This window comes from Danio aesculapii, chromosome 17 (genome assembly GCF_903798145.1).
Source record: "Danio aesculapii chromosome 17, fDanAes4.1, whole genome shotgun sequence".
Classification (NCBI taxonomy): domain Eukaryota; kingdom Metazoa; phylum Chordata; class Actinopteri; order Cypriniformes; family Danionidae; genus Danio; species Danio aesculapii.
This window is the reverse complement of record NC_079451.1, coordinates 11496714-11516668: the sequence shown is the minus strand read 5'-3', so window position 1 is coordinate 11516668 and position 19955 is coordinate 11496714. Positions and strand designations below refer to the sequence as shown.

Sequence of the window (19955 nt, the reverse complement as noted above, 5' to 3'; positions counted from 1 at the left end):
TAGTGCTAGTGGCTGGCATGCATAAGAAAAGAAACCAAAAAGCAAATCTCCTCATGGCTGCTAGTCATGACACTTATTTTTGCTTGTGTTATTATGACCTGAGGTGGCGATGACGAAACCCAACTGGAATCCGTTCATATGCATCTAAAAATAGGTGAAAAGCGCGAGTGCATGGTTTCCCTTACCATTTTCATTGGGTTTTACGCTCGCGCTCCCCTGGCGTCTCTCGTAACTAGCCAACCGTCAACAATTTTCTCAGAGGATGACAAACGCTGCATTTTGGAAAGTTGAGATGTTTTCAACTCTGGAAAATGCACACGTGTCACGTGTGCGCCGCTTACACACCATGTGCACTCCCTATTTGTGTGCGCGAGCCGTGTACCTCGATTGGAAATAACCTTAAGCTTATTGTCATTCCTTCCAAGGCACACGCTCAGCAGGCACATTTTGATAAAACAATAGCGCTTCATACCGAAACTTTTTTATTGTTATTGACAATGGTGTTTGGTCAGTAAATAACGACACTGTGTCATCAGCCCAGCCCTAATGGTTGGTTCAAGTATACTAAACATGCTAATTTGGCAATAATTGGTCTATATGTAATTGTGATTCTTTGTAGAGTTGAATGGCAGTTTGCTTCTGGAATGAATATTTGTCCTCACTTCTGTCTTTCTGCTCTTCTTTGTTATCTAGAATGGCACTGGACATGGCTGACTCACAGTATCTCCTCATCCTGGCACCGACGCTGGTCATCGCTCTCATGTTCCTCTTTTTCTGGCTCTTCATGAAAGAGACTTCTTATGACGAGGTTCTGGCACGCCAGAAACGAGACCTGAAACTGCCTCCCACCAAACCTGATGTTCGTAAAAAGAATGAAAAGAAGAAGAACAAGAAGAAGGAGAGCGGTGGAGGCGGCGCGGGTGGAGGAGGTGGTGAGTCGGAGGAAGACCTGAGGGATTTCGATACATCTGATGCCACTAGCCCGACCTCAATGATGAGGATTCTGAGCACTACCCTGTGAGTCCCACCTGCTGCTCCGGGTCCAGGCAGAACCTCCGTCTGGGGATAAGAGAGAGAAAAAAGAAAGAGAAGAAGCCTAAATCTTCTCCGACTGCTGCCCCAGCTGTTGTACCAATGGTTGTACCCATTACACGTACCACCCCAACTACTCCTGCTTCAGAAGAACCAGAAGTTAATGGCTCCAAATCCGCTGTCCGTAAAGAGCAGCCTCCGCTTCTGACCAAGCAGTCCAGCCCACCAAAATCTAAGGCGTCACCCCCTGTCCCCTCTGAGACTACCAGCAAAAAGAAGGCCAAGAAGCAGAAGAGTGAATCTGGTGAGTGAACCGCATGCAAATATCAATGTGTGTCACATTATCTTTGTAAACATTAGTGATTAGCCACCGGTTAGCCTCTACTGAGGCAGTTTAAGTGCTGGTTCAGAGCCAAAGTCTGATGCCAATAGTTTTTTAGTATTTCAACATCCAAAGCACTGGCCTAAGTATCACCAAAACGCTGCCTAGAAGTAAGAACAGGGGCTGAGTGCAGGGGTCTAGGACCAACAAGACAAACAGTTTTGAGCGCAATATTTAAAATAGTAAAGAAAAACAATGCTGAGCACACTATCAGTTTTTCTGTTTATTCATATTGTGGTGTGCTGCAGGTTAGTGTTGTCAAAAGTATCGAGTTCAGTACTGACATTTTAAAAATGTCCATTTCCCTGCTATCATTTAAAGTGGAAGTGAAGCAGTCAGTCCACTTTAATAAAAGTATAATAAACAAAGTTGATTAATGACAACATTTTGAAGAAAACTGCATGTTTTCCTAAAGCTCTTAGTGCAAGGGCGCTGCCATCATGGAATATCGCTGGGTCTGACATCACAGGGTTTGTTCTGTTCGCTTAGCTGAAAAAATATAGTGGAAGTAATAGACTGACCACAGAGACTGTAAAGCCTAATTAATCCAACGCGTGAGGTTGTGGGCATGCGTAGCAGAGCTGGTGCAAATACAAGCATCAAAGTTGTGTCTAATATATACAAAAATATTTATACAATTTCTATTTTTCTTATTTTAATACCTTTAATACTCCAGTGCTTTACTAAGTCACGTCTTTGTTGATAATGTCAACACTTATTCCCTTTTTAATTCGATCAGTTAATCTCTCAACATGTTTGAAGGACGTAAAAAACTGCCATGTGAAAAAACACACTGCTCTTAGTTTGGTTTTGTAAACCCAAAATGCGGTGAGCAGCTGTAGTAGTAAAAAGTGAAAGTACCTGCCCCATTTACATCAGCACCGGACCTTGGTAAAACCATGGTTGAAACCCAGTTAGGCAGCGTAATACAGAGAGTGGACCAAAGCGCATCAAATGATCAGTAATTAAAAGCAAAAAAAAAAGAAAAATAGATTAAATATGTTTTTATTTATTAGACTCACATCTGATGCTTGTATTTGCACCAGCTCTAAACCCACAACTCCATGCATTGGGTTAAATTAGGCTTTCCAGTTTCTGTGTTCAGTCCATTACTTTCACTGTATCTGTTCAGCCGAGGGAACGGAACCAACACCGTGACGTCAGACACAGCGATATTCCAAGATGGCGGCGCCCTAGCTCTAAAAGCTAAAGTAAAACATGCCATTTTCTGCTAAATGGTAACATTAATCGAGTTAATTTAATATATTTTCATTAAAATGGAAACCAATTTACCAAATAATGACTGACTGGTTCACTTCCACTTTAAGCATTGCTGATTTGCCGTTGTGTTTACGTGCTTAACAGAAATGACTGTGACTGGCCGTAAAGGTCATCAGTTCACTGTACTTCACTGCTGTTTACACCGCAAACACTGATACATGGACACTGGAGCATTTTAAAACCTTGTTGAGCCGCTGGTCTGTCTATGAGCTGACATACGAGTGATCTTCTAATGGATTGACTGATCTACGCAGCTTTAAGATGCTCCAGTGGCGTGTATCTGTGTTTGCACTCGGTGAACAGTGGTGAAGATCAGGGATCTAATGACCTTCTCACCCAATCGCAGTAATTTCTGTTAAGCATGTGAACACAGTGGCAAATCAGCGATGTTAGGTACATGCTCAACAGCGCTTACGTTTTAGCAGGAAATTGAGGTATTTAAATTTCATTGCTGATTAATACTGAAATTCCAGTTTTTCCAACACTGCTGCAGGTACACATCATTCTTGTGTTCTCTGTCTATACAAATTACAGCACTCAACACGTTTTATCGCTCATAAGTCTGTCTTTTCAAACTCCGGTGCCTGAGCATGTTTTGTGAACATGAGCTTGTTGTATTTGCTGTTAGGATGCTGATAGAGGTTGGCAAAGTTATTAACTTTAATAGTAACGCATCGTTGATGTAGTGTTTGTATTTGATACTCGTACGTTTGTGTTGCTGGGAAAGATGAGACACATGCAGTGATCTCAGAACTGGCTCTACGATGGCTCTTTAGCCTCTAGAAAGCAAAGCAGTTCTGACTTGGAAGGCTTGTGAACTAGTTCTGAACTGACAATAGCACTGGGTCCGAACTAGCATCTGGTTAATGTTGGTGTAAAAGTGGTATATGGGTTGCAGGGGTGTCCAACCCAGGTCCCAGAGGGCCATTGACCTACATTGACTCCAATCTTTATTAAACTGCCAGAACCAGCCAATCAATGTCTTCAGACTCAAATGAGTCAAATGAAAACTAAGTTTTTTGTTTCAGTGAAATATTTTAACTTCCAAAGTTTGCGGGCATAAACCATTCTGTACATTAAACATCTGCCTTACACCTAACAGCCTTCTTCATTACCCCAACAATCACCCTAGCAGCAGAGTTCTCCTCTGAAGATTTCTGGCCCTCTTTTTCCTCACAGAAGAGCATCCACCCGAGGTCAAGCCTGATCCGTCTCCTCCTGTGGTGAAGAAGGAAGAGCCTGTGATCACGGAGGTGAAGGTACAGGATGGAGCCGCCCCTGTTTCCATCGCGGCTCCACCAACCACCTCTAGCAGCAGTGGGCGTCGGAAGAAGAAGCAGAAGGTGGAAGCTGCCGTCACAGGTAGAAATAAACCATAATCAGACAAATGAGAGGGCAGATTCTTAGTCCAGTCAAGACTGTGAACATAAAACTCCAAATATACCACAGGCAAAGTTTTTTAGCTTGAAGACAAAAAAGTTTTAGTATGTCTAAACCTAAGCAGCTATTTGTTATTTTCGAACTTTCCTATATGCCAGATTCTCAAGGATTTAGCAAGTTTTGTAATCACTGAATTTAACACAAAGCTACATTCACATTGAGTTATCAATACAGGTTTCTTGTCCGGTGTGTGATCCGTATCATATGACTTATGACTAAGGCAACTTGCATTCAAAGCCTGTCTGAACTAGGCTACATGAGTTATATCAATTGGTAAACTATCTCTCTCACACACATAAGCACGCACACTCTGCATTATTTCCATCAACGTGTTTAATGGTTGTCAAAAGTTTTTTTTAATAAAAACAAAATTTGATTTTTTTTCGTTTGTTTTTTTTTGTTTGGGTTTGTTTCATAGGTTGTAGGTTGCTAGGCGACCATCAACCGTTTTCTTAGAGGATGATAAGCTGACAAAACATTGCTGCAACTCTGATACAAGTTTTATTTATGGAGAAAATTACAAAGCACTGCAGTGTTCTGTATTTGTCTGGGATAATAAGTCATACCGAAATGTATGTATCGATATTCCATACAAGCTGAAGCTGATCAGTCAGACTCGCAGTGCGCTGTGAGGTGGAAGGTGCGAGAGCGTCACGCCGATTGTGCGTGCAAACCATGCACCTCCATTGGAAACAACAAACTTGTGCAAACTCTTGAAAAGACAATTTCGATCTCCAGCAGTTGATCTCCTTGCAGAAAATTGCAAGAGATTTATTGACAAATGGGTCACAGATCTATTCCTTGGAAGTTCGTGGGTCCTTCACTGGGCCTTTCCCCTTAGCAAAGAAACTTTCCAAAGACGTCTGATTCTTACTCATTTTGCTGCTTGTGGGTTAAATTTGGGCGCTCAAGAAATGTAAGAGAATACGTTCATTTTTTAAATTAAAAGACTTTTCAAAATAAAAGATCATTCAGTCAATAAATACAATGTAAATAATTAATAATTGTAATAATGTAATGATTGTGTGACCCGGTACCAATTGATCCACAGACCAGTACCAGTCAGTACCAGTTTTTTTTTTTAAACATTAAAGTATTTTGTACAGAGGTAAATATTCTTACTCATCTTCTTTTGTGTTCCACGGAAGAATCAAAGTCAAGTTGGTTTGGCATAACATAGTGATGACATGAGTCTATTCTTAAATAATTCTTGAGGTCTTGTTTGTTCCAGTGGACGAGGCTCATGTTCAATCCTCCGCTCCGGTCACTCAGATGGGCTCCGCTACCCCAACAAACCACCAGAACAACCAAAACAATGACACTCCGCCTCCTGCCCCAGCACCCACCAAACATGGCAAGAAACAGAAGAGTGAAACCAATAAAGGTACATGGCTGTATACAGTAGCACTTGCATATTACTCATTCCAGATGTGCTAGGTCATTTTAAGTATTTTCCATTTTTCTTTAAACCAGAATGATAAACAATTAAACATTCCATTATTAATGTCAAAACTCAAATATGCTTAAATGTTATAAAGAACATTTGATTCTGTTACTAATTGTTGTTTAAATTTAGATGCTAACTCTAAAGTCAAGATGCTAACCTCAAACCAGATAGCACTTGGAATGTATAAAACCGCGTTTTATGTAATTTCATCATGTTCTTTTTAAAAAGAGAAATTTAATGAAGTACCACAATGATGGGGTTGACAAATAATTAATCTACTATTGGTGTAAACGTATCCTAAACATTGCACAAATAATATTTTAATTACCGCAAATACAAATTATACAGAAAAAAGATGTTTCATTCAATTGTTTATATATCTTAGTTGAATAAACACACAAAATGATTAAAAAGAGATTTATTATCGTCCTTTGAAGCAAGTCTTTTATCTCCGGCATTGGTCGTCCATTGTTTATTCACGCTTTGATTGAAAGTCCAAATTTGGGAAATTTTTGAGCTGATATCTGTGATTTTTGCAGTCAGTCAGAGAAAAGCATAAAATAACAGACTCCTATTAAACTTTACTGCGTAGAAGAAGAGCAGCCACTGAACAAGAATAACCATGAGCTCAAGGGCATCCTCTTCACTTCAGCAGAGCTACTGCCTGCCTCACTTCATGTCTTTCAGTGCGACTTTATGTCAGATTCTAACACTAAATAAATTATAGACATAAGTGAAATACATTACCTATCATATGGAAAGTGAGGACATACAATGAAAATGTCTACAATGTATAAAAACATTTTAATTAAACATTACATTGGTAGCATTGGTAGCATTAATAAGCTTGTGCTTCATCCCACTCCATTTTCGACCATGTTGAAATGTATTCTTTTGTTAATGATATTTTATGTATGATACTTTGTTCGAAAATAAATAAATCAAATCAAATCAAAGCATACACTGAGTAAGCAAAAGCCATGCGCTCAAGCCAGTTTGTAAAGGATCGCAATCTGACATGGTAAAGCTGCCTTCGCTTGCTTTTTACACTGTAATTTAACTGGAAATACGCAAAATTCAGCGATCTTGATCATAAAAATGATTGAAATTATTTGAATCACACAGAAATTGTATTTGTAGCACAGATCAGTAGACAAATATTTATTTTATCATTAGTATACGTCTCATGATGGCAGGTGAGGATGATGACAGTGCCTCACCTGCCTCCCCTGACCGCGTCCCTGCAACATACCCATGCAAACATTGTTTTTAGGTATAACTCGGTATATTAGTAGAATAGTAATATGGATGTTTCATTTAAAGTTTTTTGTTTTTGAAAAATAATAAAAGTTTATTTTTGGAGATGCAAAATGTATCCGCAATTTTAGACTTGTCTATATAAACATTGACGTTAATATTTGGGGAATGTAGACATAAATTAGTTTAAAGGGGACATGAACTGAGAATAAATATAAAAGGTTATTGTGTCATTAAAATAAAGTGACCTGTAAATTAAACATTTTTGTTATTCTGAACAGTTTATACTAAAGCCAGTCTGTCAAAATGGCAGATGCCTCTTTTTTATGTAATATTATGGCTAAGCTCGATCTCTGCAAAGGATAAATGCTGCCTTATGAGAGTTCACGAAATCATGAGAGTTAAACGCAGGTCTACATTTATACTAAATGATAAAAGGTGGCTCTGAAGACAACAAGCTGCTATGTCAAATTGGAAAAGCACAGCTTTCCTTTCCTTCTGTTCAGCGTTTCACCCACTTTCTCAGGCTTTAAATTTGTTTTTTTTCACTAAGCCGTTGAACTTACCTCAATAAATAATTGGATGTATGCAATCCTATCTTAGATTTGGCCCAAAGAGGTCATAATATTAGGCATAACCTATGATCTCCACGAAGTATTGCCTACTAAAGGTTTTGAAAGTGTGATTTTTTTTTTTTATCTTTTTTTTTTTTTTTTTTTTTTTTTCTTGATCTGTGATCTGTTTGTTTTCCCACAGAGAACTCTGAGGTGAAACTTAAGGAGCTTCTGGCCAGTCTTGGTGGACTCGTGCTGTCAGATTCTGATGTGGTCAGTCTTGTCTCACTGCTTCGAGACAAGAGTCCCAATGCTCTGGACAACTGGTATAAGGTAATGGGATAGCGTTCACTTTTATTATTTTGTTATGTAAAAGTGAAGTTTGATTTAATGATTTTTCACTGCCTTTGTTTCTTAGTCTACAGCTAAATTTGAGCCCACCGCCCAGCAGCTGGCAGAGAAAGATCGTCTTCTGAACACATTACAGGAGGAGGCATCCATCGCCAAGGGCAAAGTCAAACAGTTAAACCAGGTTAGTAATTTACCTCCGTATAAGTTTCCTGATGTGAATTTAGATATGTGTGACACTTTCCTTGAAAGGGCTACAATTTAAGATTTAATTTGTCTTTTAAAGGTGTTCTTCACCCCCCAAAAAAAGACAATTTGCTGTTAATTTACTCAAGCTTAGGCCATCCAAAATAAAGGTGACTTTCTTTTTCTTAAGTAGAGGATTATAGAAGATATGAAGCTAATTATGTGGTCTTTGGTGATTCATTTTGTACAATAAAAAATTTACAACATTGGACCCTTGGAGGAAACATTTTCCCACTGATTTACTAATTGTTACATTTAGGTTTAATTGTTTATTTTGTAACTAGAAATTAACCAGCAGGGTTGTAACGACTTCGGTTGGGTAACTTACAAATAGGTCAAACTAAATTAGACTTCAAATAAACCTGCTCATATCAAATGTAATTGCGTAATTATGAGAAAGTGCTGTGAATGAACAATTACGACAAAAATAATGGACTATTTTAATAACTATTTTCTATAACACTTTTGAAATGGTTAATATGCTTAAATCTCTTAAAATGCATTATTAATTTGAAGCCCCTTTTTTGCAAAGTGCCACACAAACGCAGTAGTTGTGACCGAAAATCTATACCATACAAATTGAGCTGTGTGAGCTTTACTTGATACTAATTTACCGAATGGGACTTCAGGAGCTGCAGGCTGAGAAGCAAAAGACGGGCCGTGTGGAGTCTGTGCTGCATGAGCATCGTGTTGCCAGAGATAAAGACATCATGCAGGCTAAAGCTCAGAGCTACCAGGAGATGCAGATTAAGGTAATCAGTCTCATTGACCAATAAAACGGTCAAGCAGACGGCAGATTATAGCTTGTTTTCCCACTGAGCAGCATGGTACAATATAGTACAGTGCAAAATTATTTCTGTTTAGAAAACAGCATATATCATACATATTTTCGGTTTTTAGACGACTGTAAAGCCGAAAAAATTGTATGCTGCTCTAAAGTTCCTCACTGAAAAAGCAAAGTTTGCCCCAATAACACACAGACAAGACCTTTCTATGTAGTAATTATTCCTGCTGCTCGCAATAACGCTACTGTGCTGTCATGGCATTGCTGGTAAAATGATCCCTCTCGACTAATCATTGTCAATAAAATGTGCTTATTTTATTAACGTTTTTCATCAGTGTAATCTAAGCTATTGAGTTCAATTTAAAAAGCCATACATGGAGTATATTATTTAATAAAATAATCTAAAATTATTACAAATAATTTTTTTAGGATCGGTTTTGGATTTTTGGCATTCAGAATTTTCATTTTTGGCTCAAGTTTAATTTCGATGCATCCTTAGTACCAACCTTTATTATTCTCCAGTTTGATTCCTGAAGAGTGAAGCTAGCTAGACACAGTTTCTTTTGAAAGAGCATTAGAAGGCAGTGTGTATGTAGTATGGTTATGTTTAAGAACATTCAATTATAAGTGAGCTTCTTTTTCTCTACAGTTTCAGCAGATAAGAGAACAGCTGGATGGTCAGATCGCTCGACTGCAGCAGGAAAATGGTATTCTGAGAGATGCAGTGGAGAGATGCTCTACCACCAACCAGATGGAGACTAAGTGAGTCCCATCAGGTCTATTTTGGTCCAGTTGTAGTGTTAGTAAAGTAATTTTTTTTTTCAAGAAAATCACCTTCAATTAAATGGCCAGCTCTATCTATCTGTCTGTCTGTCCCTCCATCCATTCCAATCCAATCTTTCCATCCATCAATCCATCCATCCCAATCCAACCATACTTCCCAATTCAATCCATTCCCTCCCTCCCAATCCAATTCCTCCCTCCCTCCATCCCTCCCAATTTAATCAAATTCCTCTCTTCCTTTCCAGACCAATCCATCCATCCCTCCCTCCCTCTATCCCAATCCACTCCCTCCCACTCTCTTCCAATCCATCCCTTCCAATCCAATCCATCCGTCTGTCCCCTCCCAATCCATCCATCCATCCATCCGTCCCCTCTCAATCCATCTGTCCATCCCCTCCCAATCCATCCGTCCATCCCCTCCCAATCCATCCGTCCATCCCCTCCCAATTCATCCATGCCCTTCCAATCCATTCCAATCCATCCCTCCCATTCCAATCCATCCATCCATCCGTCTTCTCCCAATCCATCCATCCCTTCCCGATCCATCTGTCCATCCCCTCCCAATCTGATACATCCCAATCCATCCCTCCCAATTCAGTCCATTCCAATCCACTCCCTCCCAATCCAATTAATCCCTTCCTTCCAAACCAATCCAATTCATCCCTCCCAATCCATCCTTCAATTCCAATCCACTCTCTCCCAATACATCCACCCATCCATCCCCTTCCAATCCATCTGTCCGGCAGCTAGCTCTCTGCAACTCTCACATGGTCGCCCACTAAAGCTAAACAGGGCTGTGTCTGGTCAGTGCCTGGATGGGAGACCACATAGGAAAGCTAGGCCAGCAAGGGACGCTCAGCCTGCGGTCTGTGTGGGTCCTAACGCAGCAGCATATTGAAGGGGACTCTATACTGTTCAGTGAGTGCCTAAAGGGTTCAGTGGTTCCTAAAGGGTTTCGAAACATCAAAACACATTTTTTGTACTGTTGACAGTCATATATGTGTCCCATGCTGCTAAAAACACTATTAGAATGCATATATTTCACAAATAATTGATAATTGGTTGTTTTTGCGTTATGCAGAGCAAATTTGTTCTTCCGGTTTGAAACAAATTTTTTAAGCTGTGTCACGCCGATTAGATACTTGCGTGTATTCCAGCGTATTGACTGGCTGTCTGTACCTGAGAGTACTTTGTGACGTCTCTGAGTATGCAGCATTAATTCTTTAGAAATGCTTGGTTCAAACCAATCAGCACGCTCTATTGTGTATGCGATGCAACTTCATTAGTATGTATGATAGCTTCCAAAACTATTTTTACCTGTACAGCATTCAGACGGCAGAGAGATGCCACGTTGTGTTGCCAAAACAAGTGGGAGAAGAAGAATTGTTTGGAGATAAGGGTCGTCAGTGTTGCTTTTATAATTTGCTGCAACTAAGGTTTTGTTTTCATTTTTCCACTATGAGAGCGCAGCTGGATTCACGTATGGAATACAGTGCGCACAACAAAAATATGTGTCTAAGGAACATTTTTTTACGCGAGAGATTTTCTCATCTGGAAATGGTAAAATCCGGATTTGCCGCTTGTCTCCTTTTAAAAAAAGATGCATTCCAGTTGGTGTTGATTGTCTTGTCTCTACAGATTTTGAAAGTAAGCGACCAGTGGTCTTTGTTTGTTTATTCAGATGGCAAAGTTAGTTCGTATCGTTAGCAATCCATCCGTCCGTCCACTCCCAATCCATCCGTCCGTCCACTCCCAATCCATCCGTCCATCCACTCCCAATCCATCCATACCCTCCCAATCCATCCATGCCCTCCCAATCCATCCATGCCCTCCCTATCCATCCATACCCTGCCAATCCAATCCATCCCTTCCATTCCAATCCATTTATCTATCCACCCCTCCCTCCCAATCCATCCCTCCTAATGAAATCCATCCACTCATACCCTCCCAATCCATCCGCCCATCCCCTTCCAATCCATCCATCCATCCATCCATCCCCTCCCAATCCATTCATCCCCTCCCAATATAATCCCTTCCAATACAATCCATCCTAATCCAATCCATTCGTCCGTCTTCTCCCAATCCATTCGTTCATTCCCTCCTAATCCATCCATCCATTCCATCCCAATCCATCCATCTGCCCCTCCAAATCCATCCAACTGTCCCATCCCAATCCATCCGTCTGTCCCCTCCCAATCCATCCGTCTGTCCCCTCCCAATCCATCCGTCTGTCCCCTCCCAATCCATCCGTCTGCCCCCTCCCAATCCATCCGTCTGCCCCCTCCCAATCCATCCGTCTGCCCCCTCCCAATCCATTCGTACGTCCACTCCCAATCCATCCATGCCCTCCCAATCCATCCATGCCCTCCCAATCCATCCATGCCCTCCCAATCCATCCATACCCTCCCAATCCATCCTTCCATCCCACCCTCCCTTCCCCTCTAATCTATCCCCCCAAATCAATCCATACATCCACTCCCAGTCCATCTATCAATCAATCCGTCCATCCCCTCCTGTGACTGTCGTAAGGTTCTGTTAACTAGTGTCCACTAGATGGAGGTGTTCCATGATCTGGTATTCTTCTGGAGTGTCGAACAGGTGCGGTGTTTTGCCGTGATTGCATTTGGACCAGGTGCGGAGTGTTACCTCTGATGTGCGTTTGGATAAAGACCAAGAGAACAGGACTGCGGGTGTTCATCCTTCCCTCTTCAGCCTTTGGAGTTTTTTTGTGTTCTTTTCTTTATATTTATGTATCATTTCACTTAATTTTTGATTAAATATAATTAAGTTGATTTGAATTTCTGGTTTGGATATTTATTTGGTTTTGTTGCTACTTCCTTGAGCCAGGAGGTTGTAACACCTCCCAATCAATCTGTCCATTCCCTCCCAATCCATTCGTCCATCCCCTCCCAATCCATCCGTTCATTCCCTCCCAATCCATCCGTACATCCCCTCCCGATCCATCCATCCTAATCCAATTCATCCCAATCAAATCTCTTCCGATACAATCCATCCCAATCTAATACATCCCTCCCTTCCAATCCATCCACCTCCATCTCCCAATACAAAAATATTTTGAACATATTTTATTCACATGATTCCCTATTTTATTCACATCATTATCAACTTTCAAAAATGAGAAGTTTCTGCTCAAATAATACAGTTTAAAAATTTTATTATATCTATTTGTTTGGATCCAAAACAGACACAGAATGCAAAAATAATAACAGATTTTACATGTATTATGAGAATTAAGGATAGAACGAACCAATTAGGGTCCTTCTTAAAAAAATAAACTTCACACAAGTTACATTGTTATTAAGGAATATCATAAAAAATAAATGATGTTTTATTATGATGTGGCCAATTTAGAATGTTCAAATGTCGAGTTTAGTTGTCATTTGACAATTATTGTGTTTTCAGGCAGTCGTCTGAGCTGAATAAACTGCGTTCAGAATACAACGGCCTGATGAAAGAGCTAGCAGAGACCAAAAACAAGCTTCAGCAGGAAGAGTTGCAGCGGAAGGGTCTAGAAGTGAACTACAAGCAGAATGTGTCCCAGCTGGAGGTGCACTTCACATAACACCCATAAAACCACTTCACAATACACACTTTTGATCTGACTCCTGCTGTCATTACACCACATAAGACATTACACCATAAATTAGTGGTGTTCAATAATATAATTGCACTATATATTAAACCACATCAAATAATCACAAGCTGTGCCAAGCATTCAGACAAGTTTGGCAGTTGATTTTCATTTACAAGCATTCATTTTTATATCCCCTATGCCACTACTTGCTGAAAATATTAGGTTTTTGCAGCACAAGGAGCTCTTGAAAACAGCTGAATTCATCTGTTTTAGTTTTCACTACTGTTATTTATTATTCCCAACACTAAAAGAGGTCTGTCTTTTGCCGCAGGATGCCAAACATCGTTGGGAAGATCTGCAGAACTATTTGCACAGCGTGAATGCAGAGAGAGAGAAGATTCAATCAGGTAAACATGGTAGAAATACAGGCACATCGTTTTTAGACATTGTGAATCAGATTTTCTGAACAGGGTAAAACTAGCAGATGAATGTATTCCCCGTAAAAGTGCAGATGAGTGTGGAAAGTTATGTCGATGAACTACTGACATTGAGCCAATCAAATAACAGACCCAGCCAGATAGTTTTCATAAAAACCAATGCAAATTGCTTGCAGCAGTGCAGATTGCAGTTTTGAATTAAATCTTAATTTTTGATTAAATCTTAATCTGTGTCACTCCAAATAATAACCTTTATGTAGTAAAACACAACATATTGAAGCATCGTTGATGTTTTCTATAAAACCAAACCGTAAATCGAGGTTGTATTACCATGGCAACAATTGTTTATTTCTTTGGACTTTAATGTAAGTACATAATGTAAGTCAGCAAAGTGTATAGCACGGTTCTAGTTGTTTATGAATATTTTAACCTTACAATCGTAAATATTGTGACTTTAAAGGTGCCTTTTAAAGAAAATATGAGTATACCTAGGCTTAGACAAAAAGAGTGCTATGTGGAAATTGCTACACCGTGGCGTGAGCCCCAGACACCATTGTTTCCTTGTTCTCATCCTTGTTCACAACCTTGGTGAAAAATAGGCCTATCACAAGACAAAACAGACTGTTGTGTGATTCAAGGAGCACACCCTCTAGATTTGCATGTACTTTAGGTCATGTTCTACTCATCCAGACCTGACGAGCAGCCTCATCATCAAGTCAGCAGTCAAAACACAGACCAATACTAGAATGTTGCTCTGGGATCATTAATATGCATGCCCCAGGCTGCGGTTAATACGCCACAACATAGTTGAAGTTTATCTAAGTTTAGATTAAATTTACTCTGTATATTGGGCTTTTATTTTGAAAACAGGAGACACAGATTATTAATAATAATAATGAATTTTAATTATGTAGCGCCTTTCCAGAGCTCAAGGACACTTTACAAAGAATGCGACAAAAAGAGATAGTACAAGCAGATAAATGTAGAGACCGCATTAGGTACACAAACATACAGGAAGTCAAATATAACAAACTGGAAATACAAAAACAAGACCTAAGAGACAAATGAGCAGAGTGCAGGTGGATCAAATAAAGTGGTCAGTTTGTCAGATGCAACTCTCAAGCATTCAGAAAATAAGTGAGTTTTAAGTAAAGATTTAAATTCTGAGATATTATTAACAGAACAGAGTAAGTGTGGTGGAGAGTTCCAGAGTTTGGGTACAATAACACTAAATGATCTGCCCCCCATTGAAGAGAGGCGGTATCGAGGGACAGCGAGAAGGCCAGAGTCAGTGGAACGTAATGAGCGAGTAGAGGTGTAGAGGACAAGCATGTTCCAAAGATAAGAAGGAGCTAGGCCATTTAAAGATCTAAATGCAAGGAGGAGAATTTAGAATTTAATGCGGTATGCAACAGAGCCAATGGAGGTTATACCAGATTGGGGTTATATGAGCAGAACGTTTGGTATGAGTGAGTATTCTAGCCGCAGAGTTTTGAATTTATTGTAATCTGGAGATGAGGCTGGCTGGCAGGCAGACCAATGAAAAGGGCATTACAGTAGTCAATGCTTGAAGAGACAAATGCATGGATGACAGTCTCAGCATCCTTGCTACTGATGAAGGGATGTAGTTGGGCAATGCGACGTAAATGAAACAATGCAGATTTAATGTGAGGCTGAAAGGAGAGTGTGGAGTCTATTTTTAATTTTTGACAGAAGTAGATGTTTTAATGTGAGAGCTAGAAGTCTCACAGGAGAAACTAGTCGGAATATTGCTGGTAAGCGCTGGGGTGCCAATAAAAATGATCTCAGTTTTGTCTATGTTGAGTTTCAAAGAATTTAATTTAGGCCAATCATTAATGTCCTTCACACAAAGCAGAGATTTTATCATTTTGGGCAGATGAAGTAGGTGTACAGACAGAGTAAAGTTAAATATCGTCTGCATGAAAGTGATGGTTTAGACCATGACGTTGTAAAATCAGACCAAGGAAAGGATAAGGTATATTGAGAATAGTAGTTGGCCCAGAACAGATCCCTGGGGAACACCTCACTTTAGGGGGACAGTGGGTGACCGCAAATCCTTAACAGAGATGAACAATTGTCTATTTGAGAGATATGAAGAAAACCAAGAAAGAGCAGTACCAGAAATACCCAGATCAAAAAGACGTGAGAAGTAAATCACGAGAGACCATATCGAAGGCAGAGCTGAAATCAAGTAGCAGTAATATAGACAAGGAGCTAGAATCACCAGAAAGCAGTAGATCATTCACTATCTTTACAAGTGCAGTTTCAGTACTATGGAGGGGGCGAAAACCAGATTGAAAAGGGTCAGAGATTATTATCAACTAGAAAAGACTGGAGTTGGGCAGCAACAGTACTTTCCAGTAATTTAGATATAAAAGGTAGATTGGAGATTGGAAGATAATTTGATAGAATTAAGGGGTCAAGGTTGGGTTTCTTAAGCACGGGTGTGATGGCACCCATGTTTTAGTGTGTTTTAGTGGCTGAGGAAATGAAGCGTGGGTAAGCAATGCATTGATAAAGTGAGAGATAGGCATGGAGATGACAAGAGTGGCAGAGTTTCAGAAGAGAAGTAGGAGCAGGATCAAGGTGACATGATGATGAGCTGGATTTCAATATTAGCTTAGGTACAGAATCAGGGGTCGTCAGTGAAAAGCAAGACAGAGACTGACTGGAAAGATCTGATGGATGGCTGAGCTCTGTATCAGTAGGGAAACATTGGTGGAAGGCATTAGTCTTATCGAGCAAATAATCCAAAAAGGAGCAGCAAAACTCAGTTGAGGCTAAGGCATTCTGAGGTGGGGGGTTAGTTAGTTTATTTATCAAATTAAATAATGCCTATTGCTTGATTTATTAATTGTAGCAGAGACAAATTTAAAGCGAGCTGAGGTGAGAGCAGATTTATATGATTTAAGATGATCATGAAAAGCCAAATAATGAACAGTAAGACCGGTTCTTCTATAGAGACATTCAAGCCGTCTGCCAGTGGCCTTAAGAGTACGGAGCTCAGGGGTATACCAAGGAGAAGAGTGAGTGGTGGGGACATATCTGGTCTTAATAGGAACATGCTTCTGCAGGATTTCAGAAATTATAGAGTTATAGTTAGATAGTATCATAGACGGAGAAGAGATATCAATGACATCAGAGAGGTTCAAAGAGACAATAAAAGTAGAAAATGATGCAGAAAAGTAGAAGTAGAAAATTATTGTTTATGCACTGCTATGCAACAACTTCATACGCCATCAGTTTGTAAGCTCATCAAAATGCAAAATACAACATATATGGACAAAAGCCACAGTACGTTTGTTTCATTTAGTTTTTCCTAGTTTCGTCTTATGAGGCTCACATAATTTTTCTTATTATGTAAGAAAAAAGGCCCACGGTAGCTGCTGCTACCACAGCATATTCCATTTTTCTTTTTGATCTTGATGGATTTTACAAAAATTCTTTGATGCATTAAACGAAACAATGCTTTTTTCGCAAATGTTTTATGCTATTATTCCAGTTTTACGCATAAATCTAGTTTGCATCATTGGATGTAAACGCCGCTTTTGACAGGAGCCACTGAGCAAAAGTGCCCTCAGAAGTGTAGCACCACCGCTTAACCTGTTTCTTCACTGTCTATTCTAGAGCTGCAGAATCAGGTGATGGTAGCGGAGAGCGAGATAACCAGTAAGAACAAGGAGATCCAGAGTCTCCACAGCAGCCTGAAGGACACGCTGATGTTCAAGGATCAGGAGCAGCAGAAGGTTTTGCAGCTGGAACAGCAGGTTCGGCAGCTGCTAGAGGCCTCGCAGCGCTCCATGCAGCCCGATGACCAGCTACAGGAGAAAGTCCAGGTGCCTCTTTTAGACACTATACACTACAGAAGCCCATTCTCTAGTTATATCACTGCTGATCGTCACATTATGTCGCCTTTTACAGGATCTTCTAAACGAAAACAAAACACTGAAGGTTCAGATTGATAATCTTCAGACTCAACTCAACACTCAGGTATGTGTGTGGGCTGGTAGATGCGGGTGAATCTGCCTCTGCTTGTTGGTGGACATTAATTTAAGTATTTTTGTTCTTCCTTTTAGGCTACGACAGTATCACATTTTGAGGAGCTTCAAAAACTGTAAGTCATCTGCACAGTGTTCTTGTTTCAATTTTTCTGTGTGAAACAGTAAGGCCTGTTTTACATTGCATATATAGTTGTCAGTGAGGTAACCATGTTCAAACTGACCACGCGTAACAGAGGAACTGCAGCAGGAAATATTGAAAATGTAAATCTGTTTGTTGATAAGTGTTGAAACCTCTGTTGAAACTAAGGGTTATTTAGGTGCCAACATTTCTGTATTCTTTAGCAATAACAGTGAAATTACACAGTTCTTGGTACTAATTTCTGTAGCAAAGAAACCAAAACAAAAACACTAATTAAACAACACAATTTTTTATTATGTTAAGTAAATTTGCTGTCTAACTGTTAATTATGGGAGAGGGAGCACTTCAGAAACTGTAATCTTTGTAATTCTTTAAAATCTAAGGTAAATTATTATCATCTATTGTTATTCGCTATTGAAGTATTGCAAAATGATATTCAAGCTAAAAACATTGGTTACACTAATGGTCCATTAGTTAATCTTAATGTATTTACTAATGAACAAACAATTAGGCCCAATCCCAATTCTACCCCTTAGCCCTACCCCTTGTTTTGTGCCCTACCCATTTACTTGAAGGAGTAGGGGTGTCCCAATTCTCTTTAGCTTGAAGGTGTGGGGCTAAGGAGAGGGGCTAGATAGCCCTTAAAACAGAGATTTTTCAGGACTTCACTAGAAAGTAAGGGGTGCGAAAATTTTCCTGAATACACCATCTACAACAGCAACATTACTGCACACAAATGCACACACAGTTTTTTACATTTATTAAGGATTTTTACACAACAATCATACGTTTCATTACATTAATTACGGCATTCGTGTTTTACCATTATGCTTTTTAAAAATAAAACCATAAAAACAGCTAAATTTCGCTATCTGTAATCCCTAATAATAACTCCCGTATAGTAGTCCCACAACATACTTTCACAACTGTCACTCTATGACTCTAATATCCTGTCAGAAAAGTCTAATGGCTGGGAATGACCTTTTTACAGTGTCTGGTATGTCCCATTTCTTAGGGGAAAATTTGAAGCACTTCCCCTTCACACTCCGTTTCAAGGGTGAAGGGGTGGGGTACAAAAATAGAATTGGGATTGGGCCTTTGTTATTTAAGTAAATAACATTAGTTCATGTTAACTTGCAGTGCATTAATTAATTGAACGATTATTAATAAATGCTTAATAAAAGATTATTCATATTAATGTTAGGAAATACATTAACTAATGGACCATTATTACATAGTGTTACCAAAACATTGTAGTATTATGTTATTTAGTGTATTCATTTAATATTATGTCAAACGAATAAGGGAAATAAATAAGAAATTAGATTTTTGGCTTTAAGTGGGAACCCATAGCGTAAACTACTATTGTGTGATGCAGTTGCGTGACAGTCAACCAAACAGCAATAGAATAGAAAAAAAATACATATTACTTAAACAGTTTGAAGCTACATTTAGTAGATTCTACTTAATATTGATCAATTTTGATAAAACACATTTAAATAAGAAGTCCATTTTTCAGATAAACCAAAGATTTTATTCAGAAAATGTTTGAATGGACATTTTTTTTTATTGGTTCTCCAGGAATAATATTAACATTAACCATTGTTGGTCAGGATTTGTAATACTAATTTTGTTTACTATTGTTATTTATTTATTTATTTTTATATGTATACGGGAAGAAAGACCGATTGTATGAAGACTGAAATGGTCGGCACCAGTGGTGTAGTGGTTAGTGTGTCGACACATGCACTCCGGTGCTCGCGGCGACCCGAGTTCGATTCCCGCCTCGCGGTCCTATGCCGATCCTTTCCCTTTCTCTCTGCTCCCCATGCTTTCCTGTCAATACTCTCTACTTTGCTATCCAATAAAGGTAAAATGTTTAAATGATAATAATACTGTTTAAATGATGAAATGTAACTGTTTTTGCCTCAGCCACTGGCATGGCATTACACTTAAAATAAATATATTATTTAGATGAATACATTTCAGTTTGGATGGCAATAACACTCAGTGGGTTAGCAGCATTCATTACATCATTTATGGCATGCCAGTTATTGCTTTAAATAAAAACGAAGCTGATCATTGTTTACTCACCCTGGTGTTATGTTATTTTACTGCCTTAAGCAACTCTTCCTTTTTTGTAACTCAGAAGGATGTTTACAAGAGTAAAGGAATGCAGTGGCAGCGAATAGGGAGCTACATTACGCT

The 19955-nt window shown here is 39.3% G+C and overlaps 1 protein-coding gene across 1 annotated transcript in view; it reads left to right on the top strand.

Annotated features, from left to right (window-relative positions):
* Positions 1-19955, top strand: part of ktn1 (kinectin 1) — a 67535-nt gene that overhangs the window by 19971 nt on the left and 27609 nt on the right. The window contains 13 exon segments of the mRNA XM_056477589.1: positions 694-986; positions 989-1336; positions 3875-4057; positions 5367-5519; positions 7596-7726; positions 7812-7925; positions 8617-8739; positions 9421-9533; positions 12978-13122; positions 13481-13556; positions 17235-17443; positions 17529-17597; positions 17684-17721. Coding sequence (XP_056333564.1) covers positions 695-986; positions 989-1336; positions 3875-4057; positions 5367-5519; positions 7596-7726; positions 7812-7925; positions 8617-8739; positions 9421-9533; positions 12978-13122; positions 13481-13556; positions 17235-17443; positions 17529-17597; positions 17684-17721 — 1994 coding nt within the window. The 5' untranslated portion in view covers position 694.